Raw genomic sequence first — 27588 nt, 5'->3', positions numbered from 1 at the left:
GTTTCAAAAATTACAATGTTATTGGTCGAAAAGTCATTGTTTTCCACCGATCACTCCTATGGGAGGTATCTGTAGTCCGATCTTAATTCAATTTGCCACACTCATTGATGGGTATATTAAATTAAACAATAGCCCATTGTTGAAAAATAACAAAGTTATTGAGAAAAGTCACTGTGGAAATATATAACAAATCCCATCCATAAAATTCAAACTTTTGAAACTTTATAAAAGTGTTTTTATCTCTTTCTTTACAATAATTAGTTCCAATGCGACTAAACTTTGAGAAATTCAATTTATTTGTTTTCATGTAAAGTTTATATTTTTTGTTTTGAAGTGGGGAATTCTCTCGAATATTATTTACTTATTCCAGTTTGCTACTGCTAAATAAATTATTTGGTCGTATTTTTTTTTTTTGTTTTCTGGAAATTTACTTCAAATAAATTAATGCAAATTTATACATTTTTTGTTTGAGATTTGGAGGGGAATCTTTTGAAATATTATTTGCTTATTTAATGTATGTGGCGCCAACAGAAATTTGATCTCGAGATTGCGATCGAGAAGAAGTATTTACCGAATCTTTTGACATTTTCGGACTTTGCTGTGCACTTAAGAAGGTCTTTGGGCCATTACAGTTGGATGTCTGCTTGGGGATATGATTTATCACAACAAATTGCAACAAAATAAGGAAGTCTTTCATTTTGAATTCTTTTGAAAATTGAATGTTTTGCGAAATATGCTAATTATATTAGATGACGATGAGTGGTTTGACGGTACATTCACACATTCTGTATACGTGTATGCTAATTATGTACTTTGGCAACTATCATCAAACAGGCCTCTTCTGTTTAGCCATTTGTGACGTCAGATATGGAAACATGTATATCACGCGAGAGACTTTTGACCCCAGGCAGGCAACAACAATAATAACAATAACAACAATAACAATAGCGCAAAGCAAAGGCAGAAGCAATTTATTTAACATAATCAAGACCGGCCCCAAAGTGCTGTGCGGCGCAGTTAAGCTAATTACAATCGAGTAGAAATATTGGAAATAATTATTTATTCCTTTTAGATTGAGCAGAGTGAATTATAAATGAAGTATTTTGGATATTTATAATTATTGTTTCTCTCCCTTTTGTCTGTAATATATATGATTGTATACAGAAATCGAGTCTGGTCAATTAAATATGATAATTCTTGTATTTGTGACGCCCTTTTTAAAGGGTATATAGGCATGGTTAAAGCCTTTGAAGATTTATTGGAAATTGTATTAAAGAATTTTACTATAAAATGGGTTGAAATGGTTTAAAAGGAATGATTGAGTATTGGATAGAGTAAAGAAAATGCGGCTTATACCAAGGTTTAGCAGATCTCTAAGGTGCTCCTAAGTGAGATTGTGTGTAATTGTGTGACAATTAAATGAAATGAGTTAAGGGCCGATTACTCGGCCAAATCGTAGGTGCCCGCCCCCTTCTCTGCATCAATTTAATAGATAATTAGGAGCTGACAGACTGAATAAATACATTAATGAATAAAGCTGAGCCGTATCTTTAATTATGTTAAACAATGCAATTTGAAATTGAGTTGAATGTCATCACATTTCACTCATTCCCCACCCGCCCCAAACTGACCACCCAGCCAGGCCTTCATCCCTTTTAATATTCCTATCAATCCATTATCAAAACTCAATTATAATCACGTACAAAATCTGCCCCAATGCTCTGGTCAACAACATCAGAAGCAATTACACCGGGTTATTTAGCTTCGTCTTAGGTCAGTATCGAGGAAAATCAATAAACGAGCTTCCTTTGTGTATCTCTTAGAATGAAATATCCTTCACTTATCCACATAAAGAAATACATAAGGAGCAGTAACCAATTTAAGAACGAACCAACTCGATTATTTGTTGTTCTTTCCGTTTTTAAGTGATTTTTACACAGGTCTGCATAATCAGTAAATTTATTATCTAGGTGCTATAATTTTGTTTGTTCCTACTTCAAAAGATAATGTTCAATGCACATGGATTATAAAAAGAAATGTTTAAAAAACTTTATTGTACATTTTTATTTCGATTGAAATTTGAAAGTGTTAATAAACAAACTTAATTCGCGTTCTGGTGATACAACTTTGCATTAAGTTTCGTCAATAAAAATTCAACAAAAAATTTTGTAATTTCCTTTTATTACTACTTAAAGTTTGTTTTGTAAGACAAAACAAATTTCCGGATTTTTTAGTTTATATCAGTTTAATCCCCCGTGTGTCTTTGTTGGAAAACCGAAGACGAAACCGATTTTTAAAACTACAAAATTTTAAAAACTTTGAAATTTTTTTAATTTTTTAAAATTGAACATATTTGAAACCACTAGGGTCCTATGTTTGAAATAAAAAAAAAATACTATACACTTTTTTTTAAAACTTTTATTTTTTGTACTACACAGGATAACCTAATTTTAAAACTTAATTTTCATATTCTATTTTCTCATGGCGCCAAAACTAATATATACAAGACTTAAGATATTGAGTAGAATATTTTGTTGGAGGTAAAATTTGGTAAAACAAATTAAAAAAAAAAACTTTGTTGCAAAACTCATTCAATTCTTTTCGTTGTTGCAGTTTATCTTTGTGTGGCGGTCCACATGGAAAAGCAGTAAACAAAACAAAAGAGAATAGAACGAAAAAAAAAACAAACAAACAACGAAACAATTACAAGAAGGAGGAAGATCATAAGATATCCTTACAACAAAAATGCCCACATCAATAGCACTTTGTTTTGTCAGATTTTCAATTTTTGTTTGGCATTTCTTTCAATTCAGTTTTCACTTCACTCACTTTAATTGCATTCATTGAATTTTGCGCATTTCTTGTTAGCTCTTTTAATTCGTCAAGTTTTTCTGCACTATCTTAACTGTTTACAGTTATGCGCGAGTCCACCACCCTGGACGATTTATCGAAAACAACTGACGGCAAAATCCAAAAGTAACCGAACCGAAACGAAGCGAATTTGAATTTCCGTTGCATGAGGGTGGCAAAATGACGTAAGTATGCCATCGTTTTCAGTGCTGGAAGATAACATTTGCTAGTGCGCGCGAAAGTTCAAATTACCACTTTTAGGAAAGTTACTATAATTTGTAGATAAATAAAACTAGAATAGTGTTGCGTAAATCAATTAAAAAAGTGTTGCAAATACTGTTTTTTGTACTATAGCCTTGCCAGATACTTTAATTGCTGAGCGCTAAATTCAAATTATTAATAATTTGAAGGAAACATTCCCAAGCTTCTTAGAACGAATGTGAATTCAATTTCATTTGTGAATATAAAAGAAAGTTAAATTATTTCCATCAATTGATTTATAAAAGTCCTTCAGATTTCTTTCCAAACTGCTTTTAATCCATAATGGCAACATAAATCAGACTATTAACAAAAACTTTATTTGAAAATAACATTTAGACGCCTGATTAAGGAATTTGATCATTAAACCAGATCGAGAAAGAACTTCCTTCGATAAAATTCCTTGCATAAGTTTATATATATATTTTTGTTCTTTTTTCTTAACTGAAATTTCTCACTAAGCCTATTTTAATAAGGCTTTGCTACATGTCTACTGAGATATGTCGCAAAAAAGTAGACTATTCATTGATAGTGTGTAATTTTATAGTAATCCGATCATACGAATTGTCATATTTGATGTCAATTAGCCAATAAATAAGTACTAAATTTCCCTAAGGTAGCTTCCTAATTTACAGCGTAAAGATGCAGACTGAGATGGCTTTATCGTTGACTTGTGCCTCCTTCTGTATGTTACAAACGTCTGAGGAATTTCATGATACTCTGTTGAAGGGTATAAAATCGAAAGATATTTTAGATCTTTTCGATCCATATTAATCCCATTGTTGAAGGAGACGTCATCTTAAACTTAGATTTTAATTAAGATTTCTAATATTATTTGTTTAAGATTATTGGAATTTCTATCACTGTATTTACATTAACATGTTCTAAAAGCTTCTGTTACATGGCTCATGAAAAGCTTATAACTCATGAGACCGAAATATAAAAATGACTTCTTTCTGGAAATCAAAGACTTATTATCCTTACTCCACTCCTCATGTGCCATCGGCAACTAGGCAGATCAAACACCCATTACACGATTAAAAATAATGACGACAAATCGATAGTATAATATTATTAGAAAACAGTTTAGTTATGTTTATACAAAGGAAAACATTAAATATGGTACATAAATTAGTTTATGGCGCAAATTCTGTCTTTGTTAACAAAAACCTAAATACGAATATATATTAAATTTTTATTTTGTATTATTTATGCATCACTGGGTTTTTCATGTAGCCATGGTCGAAAAATGGGCAATGTTGATGGATAATGGGTATCCGGTTTGAGCACCGATTCCGGCCATGTGTTCGCATTGGATATATCATTCGAATTATTACGGAACGGATATGTGGCCAATACGATGGGTAACTGCAATTTAATTTCCTTTTCCATTGACTTTGGTTCAATAACGAAAAACACATCATACGATATTTTAATCAAATGACACCCATGCAAATTCGTGGGCGGCAATGGTGGCACATAGAGTTCATTTTGCCATTCATCTTTACCACCTGGACGTATCTTCCCACGCACCAATACGGCCAGAGCGCGCTTCTCGGTCTGAACGACCTTGCCGCGTGCCAAATAGTCAATCGTCTGCAAATAAATATTATATATGTATATCATGAAATTAATATTCAATTAATTATGTAAGTTAGATGACTGATCAGTCAACTACAGAGGATACATGATACAATCCGAACAAACGTCCAAAAGAAAAAAAGATAAAAGGAAACCCTTTTTTGGTATCAAATTTAGTTGAACACAAACAAGTTATTATTTTTTCCATTTTGAACGAGTTCATTGCAATATCTCTATTCTACAATTATCCAATCCATTTGAGTACAAAATTTGTTGTCTCTCAAATCTGACTTTATAAAATGTGTTTTTTCTGAAAGTGAAACCTACCTCCATAAGTTTTGTTTTCGTGCGCTTAATCGATACATTGCTATAATTTGATATGAATGCAGTCACCAGGATATTCTCGCCAGGTACATAGCCACCGCGGTCTAAGGATACCCGACATTTTATTTGTCCACCTCCAACGCAGGCCACGCCTAGCTTGTGTTCCACCTCACATGTGAAAGGTTGCTATTTGGGATTCGAGAAGAAATGTTTTACAGGCTGATGGATTGTATCCATATATATATTTGACATACCGCCAAAATTGGTTTCTCCAGATTCAAATCAATGGGATTCATTACAATGAATACCTGATGATTTTTATGGATAAGGCCATTTGTTTCCCGCAATGCAGCCTTACAGTAGAACTGTATCCAGCCGTAGCGACCCAAGAATGTTGATGGCAGACCCAAGGGTAGGCCCAATTTGAAGGGGAAACTGTGTATTCCCGGCGAAAGTATGGCTGGTCCTCCTTGATCGACATCGCCAAGCAAACGCATACGGAAATCAATGTAGTTCTCCTTGTCGTAAGTCCGCTCCTGTCTCCGGCTACTGCCGCCGCGAACTACGCCCTCGCCAACGACATGGAAGTGGAGTCCAAGGGCTGGTGTCTCATCCTGCAGCTCAATTAGCACACGGCCAGAAAGGAATTGTCCGGGAAAATATAGCAGCGATGTGTTATCGAAGATGATCAGGAATTTAAGCAGTTTCCGATTTCCCATTTTCTGTGTAAATGCATTAACACAAATATTTCAAATTATTCACATTAAAAATGCATTATGATGTTGCTTTATTTGGGAAGAGGCTACGCCTGCGCTTGACTTATGACTGTATGCATGTATGTATGTGCACACAGTTATGTAAAGTGTGTGTGTACATAAATATATTTATTTTATTTATTTTTTTTTTTTTTGTCTTTTTGTTATTTATGTGGGCAGACATCCAGCAGAGGAAATAAAACCAGTTTGCTTAGTGTAAATGTATGTATGCGCCTCAGTGTTTGTATGAATTTTTTCGTAAGAAATGTCTTGGCCAAAAGCGGTGGTTGACTCCAACACAACTACATTTCGGCCATAATGGTGCATCGGCCCGATGTCGGTGCGATCCGGTCCGCTCCGATCCGGTACGGATGCCAAAAATGTGATCACAATGTTGCTTTTCTGTGTTTTCTATGTATATTTATGTATGTATGTCTCTCTGTCCAGTAGCGCGTTAAATTAGTACTATGGGATATATAATTGCGAACGTACTTATGTATTGTACATTGTTTGTATATACATACAAACTGCTATGTACAGGGTATAAACAAAAAAAAAACACACAACAACAAAAAAATTATATATATATATATGTAGTTTGTCGATTCACAAGGCCAGACAAATGCAGGTCCCTCACAAACTACGTTCAAACCGATCGCGATGACGTTTATTTAACAACTAAAGTTGCTATTGCCTAGGCTAAAAAAAAACAAATATTTTGCGGCTGAAACCGAAAAAGCCAAACCTCAAGACAAGTTTTGAGCGGCAATGAGAAACGTTGAGCGTAAGTGAGCATGAGAGGCTCGCTCTCTCTCTCTCTCTCTTAGTCTGTCTCTCTCATGATAAACTGGTTTCGTACTCAATATTATTAATAAACCAAATATCCAAAAACAAGAAAAAACAGTTCACTTTGACTTACCGATTTAGTAGATAATAAACTGAAAAGCAACATAAATCAGACGGTTTGGCATTTGAGCATCCCGTTAGAGAAATCCTATAAGAAGTGGAGGACTTTAAAGAAGCAGTACACAGACCTAACCTCAACTAATAAAGAAAAAAGCACACAAACAGAAAATACAAAAATATAGATATCAAATTAAAAGTAAAGTAAGTCATAGAATCAAACAACATTGTCCTTATAAAGGTTGTTTTAATCAAACAATATTACACGTGGATAAAAGATTTTTTTTTTAATGAGAACATTTCCAAATTTAAAAGAAAATTTAATAATTTTTTTTTAAGGTCTTATAAAGGATATTTTGATTATAAACGCTGTTAAACAAATTATTAATGTCATCTATGAAATGAAAAATGTTTATAATAATTATTTTATTTTGCTTTTAAATTACATATATTATTATTATTCTCTCGAATTTGAATTTGCTCCTCCTTAAAAACTTTAGAAGCAAAAGAGAAGCTTTAAATGAAATGTAACGGTGTAAAGAATAATTAAAAAACGGTTCAATTCTGAATAAAGCTTTTCTTTTCTAACGTATGTTAAATGTAGATAACATTTTACACCAAACATTCAAATGTAGATAACAAAAATTTCCAAAGACTCAGGGCAAATTCGACCATGCCAACATTTTTGTTTTTCCATTGCAAGTTTTTCTGTGGGCGCTTTCTCTGCCTTTAAGTGATAAAGTTAAAAACCTTCTGAATCTAAAAATTTAAATTTAAATGAATGGTCTTGTATGTCATTTTCATTTTATTCGTGTGTATAATTGTAAAAAAAAACTACAGTGAAACCTCGATATAACGAACTTCGTTATAACGAAAAACCCAATATAACGAATTTTTTGTTAAGTCCCTTGAAAGGACTAAGGTTTTACATTTCAGTACCTATAGCGAATCAATAGATATAACGAATAATTTTGCGATCCCCCTCAGATTCGTTATATCGAGGTTTCACTGTATATTATAAAGTCAACCGATTTTCATATAGCTGTGATCAATAATATTGCAAAAAAAAAACAAACAAGTCTTTCTAAATCGGTCGCTCCCAAAAGAGCTACGTACATATTTAATATAGTCGGACCTTCGAAATTTAGTAGCATCTTTAATTAGCGTACACAATTGTATAATTTTATGATAAAAGTTTAAAAAAAATTAAAAATATTAATCAAAAACTGGAGCTCCGTTTCGATTAAATCCAAGCTGATCAAGTATAAATATACTTTTGAAGTTCGCGGAACACTTTAAAAGTAATACATATATCCTTTTTTCTGGAAATAAAAATCACATTCGATTCGATTCAATTCAAAAAGTAGTGAAAAAGGAAACTAAGAACCCCGAACCTAATTATGAGCAATAAAAGCTTTTTATTTTCGAAGCATAATTCTTGTCACACCCACATTCTTTTGTCATTTGCATTTATATTAATAATGAAATGGCAAAATAGATATATAGAAATCTGTTTAGTCTTATCGCGATTTTATCGGTTTGGCGTACTCAACACAGACTCCTGTCAACACACCTGAAAAAATAAAAATCCCCTTCCACAATGGCAACAAATGCAAATGTTATTCATGAAAATGAAAGGCCATAAGGCAAATGGTTAAAAGAAAAACAAAAACAAAACAAACGAAAATAACAAAAATAGAGACACTGAAATTGTATTGCACAAAAAGTCTTGAGGCAAGTGCAGCAGTAAGCTTTTTTAAATCGTGGATTTTATACTCGTTTTGTCTGGCTCAGTTTGTAATACAAATTAAGTATAGCACAGGGTCGGAATTAAAAATGAAGCGCCCTCTTGTAATCTAAAAAAAAGTATCTATGTTGTGGCTGATTCATTTTAATTGGACAAATTCTGATATTTTAAATAATGATGGACGTTATATATCTTAAATTGATTCTACGATCAGTGAGCATTATCATTATTCACATTTTATTATCCATTTTTATCCATATTTAAAATGAGATTAAGACACAGTGATACTTTACAGTACCTATAATATATACTCAAAATATTAGGGTTTCTTTTAAGGTTTTGCTTGATTCAGTATTCAGTATAATATACTGTGAATATTCAAAATACTCCAAGTTTTCTAAAGCTTCGGTCATTTCTTTCATACATGTCATGCCGGTTTTTTTTATTCGATTCATTCGGTTTCGTTTGTTTGATATTTCTAAAAATCTATTCATGTATTCAATTGAGTACTCATTCGAATAGTATGAATACTTTCGGTCATTTGTTCATTTGCTTACATAGATTTATTCATTCATTCGGTTTCGTTTGTTTGATATTTCTAAAAATGTATTCAATTGAGTACTCATTCGAATAGTATGAATACTTTCGGTCATTTGTTTATTTGCTTACATAGATTTATTCATTCATTCGGTTTCGTTTAGCCAATGATATTTAAAAAATTGTATTCAAATGAGTACTCATTCGAATAGTATGAATAGTTTCTGCAGGTTACTGCATTTGTAAATATACTCATTGACGTAATAATTTCTTGTTCCAGATTAGAACTATTCCCTAATTAAATGGATAACGTCTTAGTTCAAGCTTTTAAACCATTAAGTGCTTATCCTAAATCATAGTTAGCCTTATAAGCTATTCCGCCCCTGGCTATAAATGTTGAAACAAAAAAAAAAACCAAGTTGATATGCACATAGTTTTTTCAGCTGTTGAGGTGCTTACTAGTTGTTGCTATTACTATTCCAAAAAAAAAAGTTTATATATATCTAAAAATTATATATTTTTGCCTTAGACATTAATATGAATTAATGAATATGCACGGATAGTGTATGAGTGTGATGGTGTGCCTTTGTGTGTGTGCAAGTATTTCGCAAAGTAAGAAGGGGATGATGACCGAGACAAATCTGAGACATACCCACAATACCGTAAGCACAAAAACAAACAGTAAAACAACGTGGATACGTGGAAAGAAAGGGGCAGGCGACAGGGGACAGGGGGCAGGTGGCCAGCCAGCCAGGTAAGCATTTGCCTCGCAGTTTATTGTGTTTTATTGTGGTTGTGTCATGCCACACAAGCATTGGCTATTTGGCTCTTTCCTTTGGTTTGGTTTGGTTTTGGTTTTCGTTTGCTTTACCTGGCCTACTGTGAAGACTCGTCGTTGAGTCTCGACGGTGGCGATGGTGGTGGAATGAAGTGAAGTGAAGTGAAGTAGAGTGGAGTGGAGTGGAGTGGAGTGGAGTGGATTGGAGTAGAGTATCTTTTAAAGCTTGATTTGAGAGTTTTGTGCCTCAGTTGTGTTATAGCTATGACGCAAACAACTCTAGCGCTTCTCGTCGACCAGCAGCAGCAACAGCAGCAGCAGCAGCAGCACCAACGACAGGTGAAACGGTGAACGGGAAAGTTTAAAGGTGTGTTAAATTGTAACAAAAACCAAATCGTAATCGACTTTCAACTTGTTTCAATACGAACATGCAGCACTGTCAGCAAACAGAATGCTACTTATCGGGCTTCTCAAGGATTTCGATCAAGCACTTTTCATACGTAATAAAACTGCGCCAAAAACAAAAACAAAAGTTATCATTTCAATTTTTTAGAAAGTATGACTATAACTAATACAAATATGTGGCTGTTATGTATCTATGCGCATACTAATTAGCAAAACTCTTGTATATCTTAATAGATACGCCAAGGCCTAGGTGGTCGTTCAAAAATTTGCTGTGGACTTAATCTATTAACAGATCAATTAACAAAATGAATGACCAACAAGAAGATGAAGAAACACCAAACGGTTTCAGCCAACATCATCAGCAGCATCATGATCATGGTGGTAAATCACTTTATAAAGATGATGTTAAGAATTATATTGCCAAACATGATTATGAATATGTGATGGTGCAACGACTACGTTCGAAGCGAAGATCTTCGTCAAAAAGACCAAACTCACAGTCAATCACCTGTGTCCCAGTAATATCATCGAATCGATCAACTGATAAAGATAGTGGAATGGGTAGCCCCGTTGAGGTGGATGGTTCGCGGCTAACAACGCTTGCGTAAGTTATGTGAAAATTCCAGAAATGTCTTATATAATTGAACAATTTTTGATCTCTTTTTTTTTGTGCAGTGAAAAGGATCAACGATTTGTGAAAACTACCGAAGAACCACAACACAAACATGAATGGGATAAAAAATATTTGCTACAAACATATTTACATTCAATGGATGATGCCAGAGACGATGGCAATGAACCATCAGATGAATTTCGAATGGAAGGATACGATGAATTACAATTGTATTGGCTTCAAAGGGTCCATGGCATTAACAAACAAATTCAACGTAAAGAAGAGCAAATCCTGCGATTGCATGCCAAAGTGCGCAGGCATCAAGTAAAGTATGCATTTCAAACGAAAAGCGATGTTCTAGTACAAATCGATAGACTCGATACCGAATTGGCCACCCAGGCCACAGATATACATCGAATCGAGAATCAATTATTTACGGCCAATGAGGAATTGAAAGAGAAACTCGGTGTGCTGGAATCCTTGGGTCATGAATTTGAATCAACGCTACTCGATATACAAAATTGGGGAACTCTAGTGTGATGATCTATGCATATTCCCAAATCACAGCAGCAGAAAGTCGTAAACTTGTACCAAATTGTTGTCAATTCACCAAATAATGCATTAAGTTTTGTTAATGTTTAAAAAAATGTTTACCTGAATATGTGTGTGTATGTGTGTGTGTAGCGATGCTGCATACCACAGATATCATAATTATAAGATGCTCATTTGTACATATCTATACAAGTATATATATATACTACATTCCACACAAAGAATTTCGGTTGCCCCTTTGACTTAACAATTATATGGGATGGGGTACATACATACATACATACTTACATATTAGGGCCATCATTCCCAACATTCGTTGAGGTTACAAACTCATTATCGTTCAAATATGCTAGTAAGTTGGGCCAAGTTAAGCCACCGCCACAAAGAAAGTTAATTAAACCATTTAAATATTTTTTTTATTTCTCATTCTTTATTCTTATTTTCTAAATGGGTGTGTGTGTGTAAGTGTGTCTTTTTATGTTTCCTTCTTTTCATATTTTTTTTCTTGGTTTTGTCTATGTTTGTTTTACATCTATACCACTGAATTTATGCCTTATATATGGATGTATGTATAGTATGTATGTATGTTTTTTTTGTAGTTTATTCTTTTTTTGTATCGTTTGTTTTCAGTTTTCTTTTTTTTTTCATATGTAAGCCAGCTCAGATAATTATAAGTGTAATAACATGCACCTACACTCAGAAAAAAAAAAAACAACGAAAACAAGGACCAAATTACTGAGTTATATTTCCTTCATATTCCAAGGCTTGGCAAAGTCAAGCCAAAAGGATATTATTTAACGTTGTTCTCTAGAATCAAACTGTAAATTACTCAGTTCAAGGATACTTTTAACCTGTTTTTTTTGTTTTTGTCTTGTTTTTGGTACTTTTCTTTCTGAGTGTTTTGCCTGTATTATAGTAGGTATATGTATAGTATAGTAAATTTAACTATTTTTGGTTTTTATTTTTCATTATATGGAAATTCGTTGGCATCTTTGCCTTATACTTGTACCCTAAATTTTAGGAGTGCTGTTTCATGTACAAATTGATGCATTTTAACTTAGTTATTCATTTATTTTTGTAGTTTATTCTTTTTTTGTTTTTCGTTTTTTTTTTTTGCTTGTTAGTTTTTTGTTTTTAGTTATTTCTAATAACTTTTCTATTTTTCTATCAAATCCAAAATCTTTACAATTAATTAACACAAGAAAAAAAAACATACCATACTTATGTACGTAAGGCTACTAAAAAAAAAAAAAAAACAATATTTAGTTAATGTAGTACCTTGAAGATTTCGCCTTCCTTTGTTTTTACCCAACTTTACCTACATGTGAATACAAAAACTGTTGAATTATCGATAATTAGGAGAATCAACATAAGGAATTGCAGCCATTGCCATTGCAGAATTCCGCCTGCTCCTCCATGATGTAGCTCAGCGAAACTTTCACCTGTTTAAAGCAAAAAGCAAATCGATGTGAGGAAGGGTAAAATACATGTTTAGTTTTTCTCTAAACCCCTGACCAATGCCTAACACTTATGTATACTCTTTGTTAACCGAAGAATAAAAGTCTTACGTTTCAGGATTTTCAGAGAGGCTAAGAAATTGGCTTTGTGATATCATGCACCTTAAGGTGAAATAGCATATTAAAATCGCGTACCTTGTAACAGGTACTTCTACAAGTACACGACTCCTCTTATATGGCTCAACTTTTTAAAATGATGCATTATGTTTCTCTCTTTAGAAGAACAAGCACATCTTTAGCTAAAAAATGGTCCTCAAGAGTTCAATGGTGGGCGCATATATCAAATTTAACTTTGCCTATCAACTATTTCTTTAATAGACATAAATGTATTCTTTTTTAAGCCTGGTATACCATAAGGAAACTATTTGAATCATTAATCGATTAGCGATTCAATTAGGTCGAACAAAATAATCGATTATTTCGTATCAGATGTTTAATTCTGCAATCACTACCCATAACTTTGCTATTTTTGTTTAATTTTCAGTGGGAAGGGGGGCATGACAAAATGTTCAATAAACTTAATCAACGTGTACACCATACGGGTCTATGTACCAAATATGGTGGCATTGGCTCGTCACCGAGATCTAGTTTTTCATACGGATAGACGAACGGACATGGCTATTACATTTTGGCGACTTTAATATTCCATTTAACTCTCTGGGTGAACAACACTTGTATCAAAAACAATGGGACTTAAAATAAATGTTTATGGGTGAATCGTTTCCAATATTGTAAGATATAAAATATTGTCCTTAAAGGAGGAAATAAGGGAACTTTCCCTGAACCGACCACCGTGTAAGATGAAGCTTCTCACAAAAAGAAAAAGGAAGGCAAGGAGTATCTGGTATTTGTTGAAATTTTTATTGTACTTACCATTCAAAATGTGCACCACAATTGTAAAATTTTGAAAATCACTTATAGAACAGGTATAATTTCCCGAATCGGCTTTGCTTATCCTGGCAATGGACAATGTTGAATTGGCGCCATCATCCATAAGTTCAGTTTTAACGCTGAAAAGAAACACAAATGAAATGTATCTCAAGCATCATCAAATAGTAAAGTTTCTAATCGAAAAAATTTCTGTTGCAATGTCATATCTTTGAGCCAACTTTTAGTTCATGGTACAGCCATATATTATTGCTCTTTTATGTACCCGCGCTGCTAGGGGAAGTATCGTTCAGTTCGGACAAACTTTTTGGCTTAGTTGTCAGGGGAAATAGCATCTTGGTTTGGTTTGATTTATGTTGGCCAATTGAATAACTATAGTCATTCTGATCTTGGGTGACCACACGAAGAGTGAGTCGAGAATTTTAATTATGCAAATTGGCCAAGTTAGAGCCATTAGTCACATACATAAATGCACATCTACACATGTCCTTGTGTAATGTATTTGCGTATTCAATCTCATTACCAGTTGTCGACCATTTACCTTACTCCGCCGCGTGTGACATCGTAATTGAGCACATTATCACTATGCTTCCAATAGACAACTGAACTAGTCATTGCCACATTTCGTACTACACAGGATAGCTGTAGCGTTGAATCAATTTCATAGTATTTCTCCTGCAAAGGATCACCAACCTCATCCACAATCATCACTTTGGGAGCTGTGCCATAGATAAAGTATACATAATTAATGACCAAAACGGGGACGATAAAGGAGTGACTGGGCGAAACCTTACCATTCACATGCAAATTAATTTGTATAACGCGAGGTGGGTGAGTCGATATCTGGCATTCGTAACTGGCCTCATCATCTTTTTTAACGTTTGTTATTTTCAGTCGCCAATTATTGGGATATTGGAATTCCATTTTATAACGTTTATCACCCGTATAAGTGTGCAGGCCCACTGTAAGCAGATCCAATGCATTCTCCTCATTTTGAGTGTTTCGTCGCACCCAAGAGACCTGTTTATTGTTTAATATTAAAATGGCATTTGTGCCAATCGACTGCATCGACCGCATATTTACTTACAGTCTTATCCTGTAGCAGTGATATCCTGCAATTTAAAAAGATGCTGCTACCGGCTTGAACAGTCATATTTGACACTTGCCCCACGCGTTGTGCATCCTCGAAATGTGGACCATATCTAGATTAGAAATTTGAGTACCATTCTGGAATCAGAATTTCATTCATTCAATCAGTATATACCCACCTTTGATCATGATGATGATGTTTATTTGCCGATGAGAAGGTATCGAAAATGTAATTTAACATCGGAGCATCGGTCTTTTGTACCTTTGGCAAAATATGTTTACTATCGGTTTTTATTGCAGAATTACGCACATGCGTTTTATTGTTACCAATCGATCGGATTGGCGTTGATACTGTGCTCCCACTACTAGTGGGACCCACCAGGGTCTTATTGGAGACTACTCCTGGCAATGTCGCCGGACCGAGAGCATTGATTTTTTGGCTACCAATTTGTTGATATACTGCAGACGAGGCAGCATCTTTGATAATCAAATTCTTTTTCTCTGACGATTCGGATATTTGATGTGTATTCAATAATGATAGTGATGATAAATCTTTGGCTTTTGGTTTATCCATATTCGGATAGTTATCATTGGTTATTGTTGCATTAACTATGGGCAATATCTGCCTAGATTTGCCTAGACTCATGTCGTAATCGGCTATCGTGTCATCCGTATTATCTGTATGCCCCATATTAATGCTACTCTCGTCTATATCATCTGTAGCAATATCAGATATAGATGGCTCTATAGCTACATTTTCGATTTCATTGAACTCTGCAACAAAAAATACAATTCACATCATATTTCTTTCAAGTAAATTAAGAGAATTTACAAACATAAATGTATTAAATTTTAAATACTTAATGAAAATTGAATTTTTTTTATATACCCCTTATCCTTTCTCATTGTTAAGCTACTTACTTACTATTTTATTAATCTAAATTACTTTTTAATAGGTATAACATATATTCTATTGTTATATGTATATATATGTATGTGTGAGAATATTCCAAGTGAGACACCTAAAAAAAGTATCTAGTTCCTTTTCTATGAATTAATTTCGTTCTGTTTTCTAAGATTCAAACTTCTACCAAAACTTATTATCAGAAATGCTTTGTTTCATGATACTTTTCTTTCATTTTACTCGTTGTTTTTATTTAGAATTATATATGATTTTTAACATATCTCTTGTATCTAAATTTCAGGCTCATATGGGTTAAGATTATGATGTCTTTTTTGCGTTTATTCATTGAGTTGGATACTACTTCATGTGGGTATTCAATACTCAAAATATTTCTTATTAATAAAGATAATAATTCATAAAAGTCTTTAATGTTTGTCTAATAAATTAAAGAAAAGAATACATATTATAAGCCATGGGACTAATTTGATTTTAGTTTAAACCTACTTTTGTTCTATTATGTTTAATTGAAAAGAAAGGACGAACTTTTCAAAAACCTTACTACCTTTTCAAACTATGTAATAAATATATTTAATTTGTTAATAAGTTCAAAATAAGTAAGGTATTTTTTCTTAATATTCATATGCTGATGTCAGAGTACCTTCTTTTTCTCCTTTTTCTTTCTATTAAAATAAAATAAGAAAAGAAAATAAACAAATCCTAAATGGGTTAGTGCTGTTTTAGAATTCAAAATGTCCTTAGTGTGTGTGTGTGTGTGTGTGTTTGTGTGTGTGGGTGGGTCAAATTCCTCTATGACGGTCAAGAACATTCTATGGGATCCTGGGGATTCCCTTAAGTGTGTAAACACTGTTAGCCTGTAATTTTAGCCTTAAGAGAAGAATTCACTCAAAAAAAAAAAAAAAACAAGTGCAAAATACATTTTGATGATTTTCGCTCTTGTGGTAGTTTGCCAAATGGAAAAGTTTCACCAGTTTTCATACCACATGAACTGCTGCAAATCTAATCAAACGAAAACCCCTTAACTCTCGAGTACTAAGATAAGTTCCACTGACAAAACAAAAACTAGACAACCCAAAAAAAAACAATGCTTAAAAGAACAAATCAATTTAAAGAGTTTCTTCTTACCATCACTGTCCCTTAATGAAGTCATCTTTATGTGAAAGATTGTGGGTGTGGTCGTTGACAATTGAAATACTTCGGTTGCTGGTTTTGTGGTTATTTCGCTGAAGCTGGCACTGGCGCTGACGTCGACGTCGACGCTGGTAGCTGCCGCAGCCGCAGCCGCAGTTAGTTCCAGGTCTTTAATTTTATTAACTGCAACATACATGGCTTTGGCCTGGGCAAAACCACTTGCACTGCCACTGCCACTGCCCATGATTGTGGTAGTTAATAGAATAAGTTTAATTATTATGCGTATAGAGCAATCAATTTGGCCAATTGGTGTCAATGTCGTGTTGGCGCTTCTTTTAAACGTTTCTCTTGCTGGTCTCGGTCTCGATTTCAAACGTGTCGTTTTTGTTGAGGCATTTAAACGCATTTTGTTACTTTGAATTCCTTTATGGAATTTGCTTTAGTTAACACACATTTAACCAACTGCATTGAGCTTGCTTTTCTCTCGTTAACTTAATACTTGCTTTTTTCATTTGTTTGGTTTTTGATTTTGGTTTTTTTCTTAGCACTTGATTATTTCATTATTTGACCAAAAACTGTTTAACACATTTTTCAGTTATTCTTCATCTTTTTGCTTGTCGTATAGATTAATCAAAATAATTTAATCAGCACATCAAATCGAAGTTATTCAGCTGCATTTGGGTGAAGAAAAAAAACAACAACATAAAAAAAAATCACACAAAAATATACATTTATTTGTTTAGCACCTTAACAATCTTTAGTTTAATTCATTATTCATTCACATTTTAAATTGTTCCACTGATACATCCAGAGATTAAATTACAGATAAAACCGATACGAATAAAAGGACAATAAGTACGAAAAAACAAACAACACAAACACAACAAAAAAATTGGAAATCGTATCTGCTGGAATGCAATTTCACTTTGCCACACAATTTTAAAAATTCTTATTATCTATGACAATGACAATTATAAAGTCATCAGAGAAACACCAACAGCATCTACGGAAATCGCAATTTGGCATTTGTTTCGCTCGGTCTCGATGTGGATAGGCGATGTCAATGCCGATGTCGTGAGGAAGGACTATTCAATTTCTACCGGTATGCATTAGGAAACGTCTATGCGCCGTTACACTTCACTTATGACTGGCAAAGTGAAAACCTTTCTAGACTATTGTCGACTTGCCCGACCATCGTCTTTTTGTTTTGTGGCTCTTCGCATTTGCCTCGGCCGTGTCGTACGCATGTCCTTCGTTAAGTTTCTACTCCTGCGGCCTAAAGAGCTTTTGGTGAGTTTCTAATAATATGGAGAAATTTCAGGGGTTTATTCGGACTATATATTTTCGGAGAAGCAGTGCATGGTGAATTACAAGTACCTACAAACGTATGTGGGGAAAACCCGTGATTGTAGAATTCAATGTAAGTAATTCCAATCGTTGAAAATTTTCACAAATTATTAAGTTTGTCTGATCCAAATGTAGTAAACTTAATGACATTTCGAATCTATTCATGTACCTATGTTATGGAGATATATGTATACATTTCAAGGACGGTTTCAAGGCGGTACGAGTCTATTTTCCTAAAAATTTGAAGGAAGTCCTTTTTTTAGCTTTCCGGAAGACATTCAAGGGCCCGGTAATTGCAATCAATACGCATGGACAAGAACATCAACCTAAACAAAGGACATCTTACTTATATTTAAAATGGCCTAATTATTAACACTTTTCTTTTCTTTGATTTTGTAATATTTTCCAAATCAGAAATTGACCAAATAAATCTGTAGAAAACCATCAAATCCTTGACATCTCAGCTCTCCGCAGGACTATCGAGATGTTCTTTGCACCGGAGATAGACCTTAATAGTTGGAGTTGGTTGACACCACTTTCGTCCTGATTCTTTACAGGACTCGCAGATCAGATCGATAGTCCTGATCTTGGAGGATTTAGAAAAGGATGTCCTGTGGAAATGCATCAATGTCCTGCGAAGATATGGCATGGAGAAAATCATCATTTTTCGTTTTCTAGCTGTAGAGTCGACAAATCCTGCCGCAGGATGAAAGAACATGGTTTCGTAGAGAGTCCTTGATGATCCCTATTGATTTTCATGAAAAAAATTGGGGTCATCTAAGGATCCAGGACATGAAAATTTTCGAGATAACCTTTTTCTCAGCTACTCGAAGGACATTCCAAGACATGCGTATGTCAGTCGATCTTCGTGGACAAGCACCTAGCCAAAGGATATCGCAATCGTCCTTAAAATAACCGAATTATGAGTACTCTTTCTGGTTTTTGGACTTGTAATTTTTTAGCCAAGTTAACTAGAAAAATTCTGAAGCATTCGTTTAGGGTTGGCCATGTGTATTTTTTTTGTTTAAATGTTAAATGTTTAAATTTCGCTTGTCCTTGGAAGAATCGGGACGAAGTTAGTGTGAAACCAATCCTCTTCTGAAGCACAAAAATCCGCGAAAAGGACATCGCGGAATTCATGCAGAGAACTCAGATATTACAGATTTTACAGTTTCCCAAATTTCATGCACACTCTTTTTGTCGAATTGAGCGTTCAATTTAGATATTCAAATGCCTAAAAGTCCGTTACACACTTTGAAAAAATTTTAATCCATCCGCCAACTAAGTAATTTTGTTGGCCTGGTATTTCATATTTTCTCCAGAGCAAATTCCGTCGTTAAAACTTGATTTTTCGTTGCCCGCTAAATTTAAAATTCCACGTGGCAGTTAAATTCAAATGCCCAATTGTCCGTTATTCCAAGTTTCAAATTCAACCAAGTGGCCAAAAACTGGACAAAAACCAATGCAATCCTTGATATCTCAATACAATCCTTGATATCTCAGCCCTCCGCAGGACTATAGAGATGTCCTTTGTTCAATTTAAAAAGAATTTTATATACACGAGACGACTTACTTAATTTTTTTCGCCTATTTGCCATTCTTTCGCTCCTCAAGAGAAAAAAGGTTAACCCCTTTTTTTTCCATTAAGTAAAATATTGACAAGCCAATCCAAAAAAAATTATTTGTCAAGAAATTTGTGCTTTTTGGGAATTTCTAAAAACTTTGCTACAGAAATATATACATAATTGAGTCAAAAGAAAAACACAAAATCCTTGACAACTCTTGCTGGTCCTTTTTAAGTTAAGGCTTTCCATTTCTGTCCGATTTTGCCATCGACCATTTTCATTTCTGTTATATTTTGCTCTCGTCCTTTGAATATAAGACTTCTAGCAAAGGCAAAAACCCTTGAAAATTGTCCACAGAGGGCGCCACTTATACCAGTTTCGATGTCCTCGCGGGCGTCCTATTGTGAACTGAAAGAGAATTTTGCATTTTATACCAATTACAAAGAGAAAATTAAGAGATTGCCAGCTGTTTGGTTCCTGAAGGTAACCTTAACAAACCAACAGAAATCATATAATTCGCATTTTAAGTAATAAATATAGTTTCTTAAGAATGTTTTGGACAATGTTCTTGGGCATATCAAATGCTGAAAGTCCGCTGTCTCATTTAGTTAGCACCAAACTTATATTTCCATTCCTTTATCCATACAGAATTCCCTGTTCATGACATTGAAAATGCGAAAAGTAAACATTTTATGCCAATTTTATTAAGGTACCTGGGTCAACGTGAATTTTTTTCCATTTCTCTTTTATCTCAGCAAGAATTGAAAGCAATACATAACAAAAAAAAAAAAAAAAAACTGACAGTAGCAGAAAGAGAGAGAACGAACAAGAAGGAGAGAAAAAACTTCTGTAATCTTATCAGACGCGCGTTGATGCTGCTGCTGGTCGGACGCTGCGGATGTTGGTATATTCGAAAGTGGTTTTTCTTTTTGTTGGATTGCGCCCCTCCGATTTGGCCGAGAGTTGATCAAAGAGACAAAAGTGCAAAAATCAGTTGTAAATCTATTAACTTAATCCCACTAGCTATCAAAAAAAAGGCAAAGATCCTGAAACAAGAACAATGCCAACGCAGAGGTCATAGTCAATGATGGCTAAAAGCAGAAGACCAATGATGGCCCAAAGCACATTGTTAACGAGTGAAAAACGGTAAAGGTAAAGGTAAAGGTATACGTACGACATTGTGCAGAATACACACATACATAAAAAAAAGAAAAGAAAAAAAAAAACAATTGCTGCAATGGCTCAACGCACAGATTTGAGTAGACCAATTAAAGAGTTATAACTTAAACAAAATAGAGTCAAAAAAAAAACAGCAAATGTATAAAACAAATCTTTTTCTGATAAATAACTATCAACTATCTCTGTGTGGCTGTGTGTAAATGTGTGTGAGTGTATATATATACAAGTACATCATGTGTATCAAGGAAGCTGTTGATATCCCTTGATTTATCATCAAGAGAAAAGTGTCACTTGTTAGTCAAATTTAACGATGGCCAATTGAAAATGTGTTTGCACTGTAGTTGTTGGTAGGTAGAGCAATCTGTGGGCTTAAAAATGTCATCCACTTGAGATGGCATTGTGATGGCTTGTTATTAGATACTTGAGTTGTTGTTTTGATGGTGTGACTTGTGTGGGTTTTTATTTTAGCTTAATTGCAACACACACTCACACACACAAGTGACTAAAGCAGTGTACACACACATATGTAGTGTAGCATACTTTTTGGGATCGCCGAGAGGGTTTTTAGGAAGTGCTTCAGCTATTTCTGACAGATGCTCCAAAGCCTGAGCATAGCCTGAGTTCGGGCTTAAGAATGTGACAACAAGCCAAGTACAAGTTTACTTAGCCACACACTCACACACACGCACACACACACACACACACACACACTCAGAAAGAAAATAACCTTAACCATAGCTACAGTCAACGTTTCGTTGCAACAACAGGTGGATGAATGGGATGGTTTGGCTGGGATGTAAACGAGTCTGCCACTTATTATTATTATTATTATTATGTGAAACAACATTTATATTAAAATTTAATTCTGTGTGTTTGTGTGCTTGTCTTTGCATGTGTGTGTGGTGTGTGTGTGTCTCTTACAGGAATATCGTTGCTGAGCTCTGCCTATTAATACACAATATACATACGTCAATGTAATGCCTTCCCGTCGCTCTGGTGGTGGCAGCGGTGGCACCGTAAAGCGTAAACACTCCTTGGGCAATTTGCGACGAGCGCATCCCTCCTCCGGGGCAACATGGAACGTACAGGTGGTTCGTGGCAAAATGTCCTCCAAGTGTCTGTGGCATGCATGTCGCGCTCTTATTCTCGGTGTAACACTTATGCTTTTGGGAGCTGGCATGGCAACACTTGGCTACTATGCGGATCATTTGTCAATGGGCTCCGAGCTGCGCGGCAATGTCACAGTGAGAGTAAAAAATGATTTGAAGGGCTTTCATTTGAACAATTTTGCCTATGTTGGACCGATTGTTATGGGATTTGGTGGCTTCATTGTGGTCGCCTCATGCGTTATGACATTCGAGGCACGGGACTCGGCTGCCAAAGTGGTACCGGCACGTCTTCGTGCTGGCGGCGGCAGCAACAAGAATCCAACGCGTAGCAATCAGAGTAGCTCCGCTTCACAGCGTCGCGGTATGGGTAAGTAATGTGCGAAAATTCATAACTATTAGCATCTTTCACTGATTTCAGAGATTACCTAACATAAATATGCCTTATGCTATGCCAACACAGGTGCCCAGTATCAGTCAACTCGGTGGGATCAACATTTCGGAGTATTTCGATCGTCGCCGGGCGATACACACCAGCAACCCCAAGATACGTATACAAATTCAGGGCAATATCAACAGCAGCCCTTCGATCGTGAGGCATTGACAGCAGAGCTAATCAAATTCTCCAAATCGCTAAGGTACAGTGAATAAGAATGATTATTATAATCCAATGGGATTAGGTCATATGACAATCTGAACCATAGCACATAGTTCACATTGCTTGCTTATTGCTATCACAACCATTCAACTTTTGTAAATTACATAACATACCTACTGCATATGTACATACTTTCAATTGGCCATTTCCCACCTTTTTCCCATCTATTTCTGTTTTGCAAAATTGACAATTAAAAACAAAAACACAAAATATATAAAAAAAAAAACAAAAAACAAAAAACCGTGCATCAGATCCACCCGCTTTTCGCCACAATTGCGTCGCCTCACCTTCACCGGTTCCGTGCCCAATTTGTCTACCACACATGCAACAACTAATTGCATCACTAACCATTCAAATTTGCTCTCACTAAATCATCTGGAACACCATCAATTTAATCAATATGGTAAAAAACGCCATCACCACCGACGACATCGTCACTCTCACAATAAAACCGTGCAAATGCAACCGAAAACGCGTTACAGTAGCGTTCGTCGAGTCCGGCAAACGCGTACGGGCGTCTCAGGTGCTGCGGCAGGTGCATCGGGTGGAACGACACGCATAATTAGCAATTCGTCAAGTCTAATTCAAAGAGCGACACGAGAATGTGCATTACTCCAGCCACCTCCGTCAGCATCAACATCGGCATCGGCGAATCGCGTCTATTGGCAGGCGTCCTCCTTCGATGGCGGCATGGGAATGGGAGCATGTACATCCGCTGCAGGACATGAAAAACGCAGCGAGCGTAATAAACGCTCGGATACGGCGAAACGTCATGTTCTTTCGCGTCAGCGGCCCATTGAACACGAGGAAGGAGGTGGCGGTGGCGGTTGTGCTGGTCGTGAAAGGTGCAGTCCTCTTGGCAATAGACGGTGAGTGACTAGTCCCTGGGTCTTAAAAGAGATCTAACTATTTTCTAACCCCTCTACGAAAAGCAATTCAACGTTGTCGGATTCATCGTATAGTGGTCGATGGACAGCCCGTTGTGCTTCGATAGCAAGTCGCACGTCTAGCATCGATTCCCGTCGGGTACAAGTCGATTTACATAGCCCCGAAGTCATACCCAAATCGATATTGCGTTCCCCGAAACGATATAGTTCTGGACCCTCAGCCACACCGTCGGTTGAGAAGGAATTCCGGTAAGTGACGATTGACTGACTGACAAATAAACAATTCAAATGACTTTTGTTTTGAATTTCATTCAACATAGTAGCCAATTGTCGGTTTGCTCGGAGCCCCCACAGCCTGTACGGCAATTATCCGGACAATCAAGCATAGAGCCGTGCGTACCAGAGGAGATCGTTGACGCCGATGTAATTGAAGAGCAATCTCAGGACAACTGCGAAGTGCGATGTCTGCAAACAGAAACGGCAAATGTACACGTAAATGCTGTAAATAATATTTTACCTCCAAAGAAGACGCGTCCGGACTCCCTTCCACTGGCCACCAACAGTAACAGTAACGCAAGTCCGCAGGATCAATCGCAGGAACAGAAGACGATAGCTCCGCCACTGTATCGGAGCAATAGCTCTAGACAGTTTTATAGGCCCAAGCCTGGAATAGCCAATGAACGGGATGATTCAGTTTTTTACATTCGTTCCATGGAACGGGGATTGGTTTCAGCCAGAGGCGGCAGCGAGGGCGATGATCAAATGTACGATTCGCTGCGGGTTATTAACGAACGGCGATCGACACTTCTGAAAGCGGACTCGCAGAGTTCGCTGGGGTCAGCGGAACGGAAATTGAGTAGTTTTTCCCTAAAAATGCCCGACATTACCGAAAGGGAAAACTCAATAGATGTAGAGGAACCTCCACCAATATAGAGCTTAGAACAAAAAGATGAAATAACTTAATTCTTTAATGAATATAAAGAGGACTTAAAAGTGCATTCGACACTTGACGAAAAAAAAACAATGAAATTTCTGTTTTAAACTGTTGTACATAATCATGTATACATATATATATATACATATGCACTGGTGTAGACTTTCTATTTTAAGTGAATGTTTTAGAAGAATATTTATGTATTTATGAATGTATATTTAGAAGGTTAATACGACGCCTTCAACTTGTTAAGCAAATCAACACTGTTGTTTATTTGCCCATAAAGTTTATCAGCAATAAGAACATACAAGCAATCTGTTGAAAAAAATCAAAAAACAACAAAAAAAAAAAACAAAAATCAATTACCTAAAGAAATCAAAAGATTATATAGAAGCCAGATATATGTATAATAATACTGACGACGAATACATACATATATATGGCATTTTCCAATTTCATATATGGATGTATAATTTTTGTACCCTTGTAATAGAATTGTGTGTGTTATTGTATAATGATTTTTCAATAAGTATGTACATGTTCTGCTCTATATTGCAGGACATAATTATGAGATATCTATAAGTGGAAAAAAAATTAAAAATTGTTCTTGTTCCATAAACGTGTTTATCCCAGCAATTGGTTAAATCATTATACATACTTAAACCATTCACTTGTTGTGCAAATTAAATAGACCGGACGTATGTATGTACATATATACTTATCGGGGATATCACAGAACTCGCTAAACGCCTGAATCCAGCTGCCCAAAACAAAATGCTATACGTATTTCATAGTAAGCTGTACTTTGTATAGCCGAGTTCGCCTGGTATTTCTTTTAAATCGGTATAGCATACTTTCGGGCAGGTGGATTCAGCAGTTTTAGCAATTTCTGTGATTCCCCGTCTGTGTGTATATACACACGTATGTAATATCTATTCCTTACAAACTTTTAATGTTTCCACTTCAAATTGGTTTTGGCTAATTCACAGGTAAGTTTGATTAAATTTTACTTATTCGCTTGGAACATTGGGCCAGAATATCTTATGAAAAGTCGCTTGTCGCCACGTAATTATGCGAGTATTAACTCTAGAATAGGCTTAAAAGCCTTTGATTAACACTCTTTGCCTATTTCATTTTGGGTCCAATCGTCAACTTTTTGTCAGTAAGTCTTAATTGTGTGTTATCGAGATGAATCTTGGCAAATAGGACTAAATTAAGGAACAAATTTGGACTATTTTGGCAACTCCATTTGCATATTTATATTATAACTAGTTTTTCTAAATCAGCCTGCAAAATAATATACTTTTGTGCATTTCGGTATAAAACTTTGATCCGATTGCGAAAACAATAAATCAAAATTATATTTAAGTGCTACCGACATATAATGCTTGCAATTAAATTAGAGTTTACAAACCTGAACCAATTTGCTATTGCCAAATGCATTTGTAATAGTTTTACTATCCTTTGATTCTTTCCGTGCAAAGCGGCAATATGTTATCGGCTATTAATCGATAAGTCGATAAGTTATCGACTATGTGCATTAAGCTATCGCTTATCGGATATTTCTTATTGAGCGCTAAATTCAAATTGTATATTTTCGAAACTTCTAAATTAAGACTTTCAGAATTTTTGTACCCACTGAACACGATTCTCCTCTCAATAACGCGATTTTTCAATCCTTGGTTAAGGTTCAAGTAATGCCAATGTAACTTTGTATAAACTAACTATTTAAGAACCCAAACACAACGAAAACATACATTTTATATTAAAATACGCAACTATAATATATATTTATTTTATTTTATACATAAAATTGATTTCAAAAGGTATTCTTTTTGTCGTTTACAAAAAAATAGGGTTCTGTATTTTGTATCTGTTCCACGGGCGATTTGAAACCAACCACAACACTCGTATTCATCATCATATCAATCAGGCTTAAGCTTAAAAGGATTGCGGGTGGGGTATATGGAAATGGAAGGAATTATGAAAAGATCGTCAAATATTTTGGATAAGATGTGAAGAATGATACTTGAAAACATAACATGGAAACGAATTGCAATCATCTAATACACATAATATTATATATACTGTATATAATTTGTTTTGTAATTTGTATTTGTTTTTTTTTTTTGTTGTATGTTGGAAAAAATTGCTTCTCATTTAATTGTCACAATACGAATAAAAATACTTAACAGCTTTAACGTACCATCTAATAAATGTATTGTAAATACGGCTTAATTAATCAATCAATTAATTAATTAACTAACACACATACATTCAAAAGGTGTCTCTAATTTATAATCATATCATAAGATATCACAACAGTATGCCAGATTTTCCTAAAGCACAAGAATTGGAGGTACTAAATTGGAAAAGGAAGCCGATAGCAACAGATGGAGAGGATTATTTATGATCATATGATGATGTTTCATGATAATGAAGACTATAATTAATTTAAATGATATGTACATAAACGAAATAAAACAAAAGTTAAACGAAAACAACAAAAAAACGAAATACATTGGCGATACGCTTTATTTTGTTTGCTTTTTTTCTCTCATTAAAAAAAAAATAATATTTTCGATTCTTTGTACCAACAACTTATGAGCTACAAATTATAAAAAAAAAAAAAATTACGCTTACATTTGCTTAAAATTTAAGTTAAAAATTATAATTGGATGCTAAACACAAAGTATGAATATTTTTCTTTAATTCTCTGTTTCTTTTTTCTTTCAATATATACATTAAATAATTGGAAAGATTAGAAAAACAAAACCAAACCAAAATTAAAGAAATGCACAAAATATAAATAGATATACATGTCTGCATATATGTATATATCCAATATATATATACATATACATGGATATATATAAATGTAAGTAATTGGAATGCATAAACAGAACGCAATTAGATTTTAATGCAGCAGAGAAGAGGAAGACATTTTCAAAAACGAAAAATATATGGCAAAAAAATAATGATAAAAATAAACGTTAGATAAGTGTATAAGATTATTAAACATTCTAAATTTTACACATATACATATATATATAGGTATATAT

General features: G+C 34.7%; 4 protein-coding genes across 10 annotated transcripts; 2 read left to right on the top strand and 2 right to left on the bottom strand.

The window, feature by feature from the left end:
- Nucleotides 1–4172: 4172 nt before the first annotated feature.
- LOC6645132 (arrestin domain-containing protein 17) lies at nucleotides 4173–6431 on the bottom strand. Of its 2 annotated transcripts, XM_023177203.2 has the most exons (4): nucleotides 6261–6431; nucleotides 5268–5735; nucleotides 5017–5199; nucleotides 4173–4704 (listed from the first exon to the last, which is right to left on the bottom strand). In XM_023177203.2, exons 2-4 carry the CDS (start codon nucleotides 5730–5732, stop codon nucleotides 4318–4320), a joined length of 1035 nt encoding a protein of 344 aa, XP_023032971.1. In that variant the 5' UTR covers nucleotides 5733–5735; nucleotides 6261–6431; the 3' UTR covers nucleotides 4173–4317. The 2 variants fall into 2 exon arrangements, with proteins under 2 accessions (XP_023032971.1, XP_002067870.1); XM_002067834.4 differs by lacking the exon at nucleotides 6261–6431 and having other exon boundaries at nucleotides 5268–5755.
- A 2918-nt stretch (nucleotides 6432–9349) lies between these two features.
- LOC111518941 lies at nucleotides 9350–11674 on the top strand. Of its 2 annotated transcripts, none has more exons than XM_023177219.2 (3): nucleotides 9350–9709; nucleotides 10373–10742; nucleotides 10814–11674. In XM_023177219.2, exons 2-3 carry the CDS (start codon nucleotides 10444–10446, stop codon nucleotides 11289–11291), a joined length of 777 nt encoding a protein of 258 aa, XP_023032987.1. In that variant the 5' UTR covers nucleotides 9350–9709; nucleotides 10373–10443; the 3' UTR covers nucleotides 11292–11674. The 2 variants fall into 2 exon arrangements, with proteins under 2 accessions (XP_023032987.1, XP_023032986.1); XM_023177218.2 differs by lacking the exon at nucleotides 9350–9709 and adding an exon at nucleotides 9739–10100.
- A 777-nt stretch (nucleotides 11675–12451) lies between these two features.
- LOC6645130 lies at nucleotides 12452–17399 on the bottom strand. Its single transcript, XM_002067832.4, has 7 exons — nucleotides 16845–17399; nucleotides 14977–15571; nucleotides 14796–14910; nucleotides 14503–14728; nucleotides 14250–14427; nucleotides 13694–13830; nucleotides 12452–12745 (listed from the first exon to the last, which is right to left on the bottom strand). The coding sequence occupies exons 1-7, from the start codon at nucleotides 17254–17256 to the stop codon at nucleotides 12618–12620; spliced, it is 1791 nt and encodes a 596-aa protein (XP_002067868.2). The 5' UTR covers nucleotides 17257–17399; the 3' UTR covers nucleotides 12452–12617.
- Nucleotides 17400–20649: 3250 nt separating this feature from the next.
- LOC6645129 lies at nucleotides 20650–24852 on the top strand. 5 transcript variants are annotated; one of them, XM_015177857.3, is made up of 6 exons: nucleotides 20650–20914; nucleotides 21865–22417; nucleotides 22511–22685; nucleotides 23191–23574; nucleotides 23638–23841; nucleotides 23913–24852. In XM_015177857.3, exons 2-6 carry the CDS (start codon nucleotides 21919–21921, stop codon nucleotides 24523–24525), a joined length of 1875 nt encoding a protein of 624 aa, XP_015033343.1. In that variant the 5' UTR covers nucleotides 20650–20914; nucleotides 21865–21918; the 3' UTR covers nucleotides 24526–24852. The 5 variants fall into 5 exon arrangements, with proteins under 5 accessions (XP_015033343.1, XP_023032970.1, XP_023032969.1 ...); XM_023177202.2 differs by having other exon boundaries at nucleotides 23188–23574; nucleotides 23916–24852; XM_023177201.2 differs by having other exon boundaries at nucleotides 20650–20908; nucleotides 23188–23574; nucleotides 23913–24851.
- The last annotated feature ends 2736 nt before the right edge of the window (nucleotides 24853–27588 follow it).

This window comes from Drosophila willistoni (assembly GCF_018902025.1).
Source record: "Drosophila willistoni isolate 14030-0811.24 chromosome XR unlocalized genomic scaffold, UCI_dwil_1.1 Seg105, whole genome shotgun sequence".
NCBI classification, from domain to species: Eukaryota; Metazoa; Arthropoda; class Insecta; order Diptera; family Drosophilidae; genus Drosophila; species Drosophila willistoni.
This window is presented reverse-complemented; position numbering and strand designations above follow the sequence as displayed.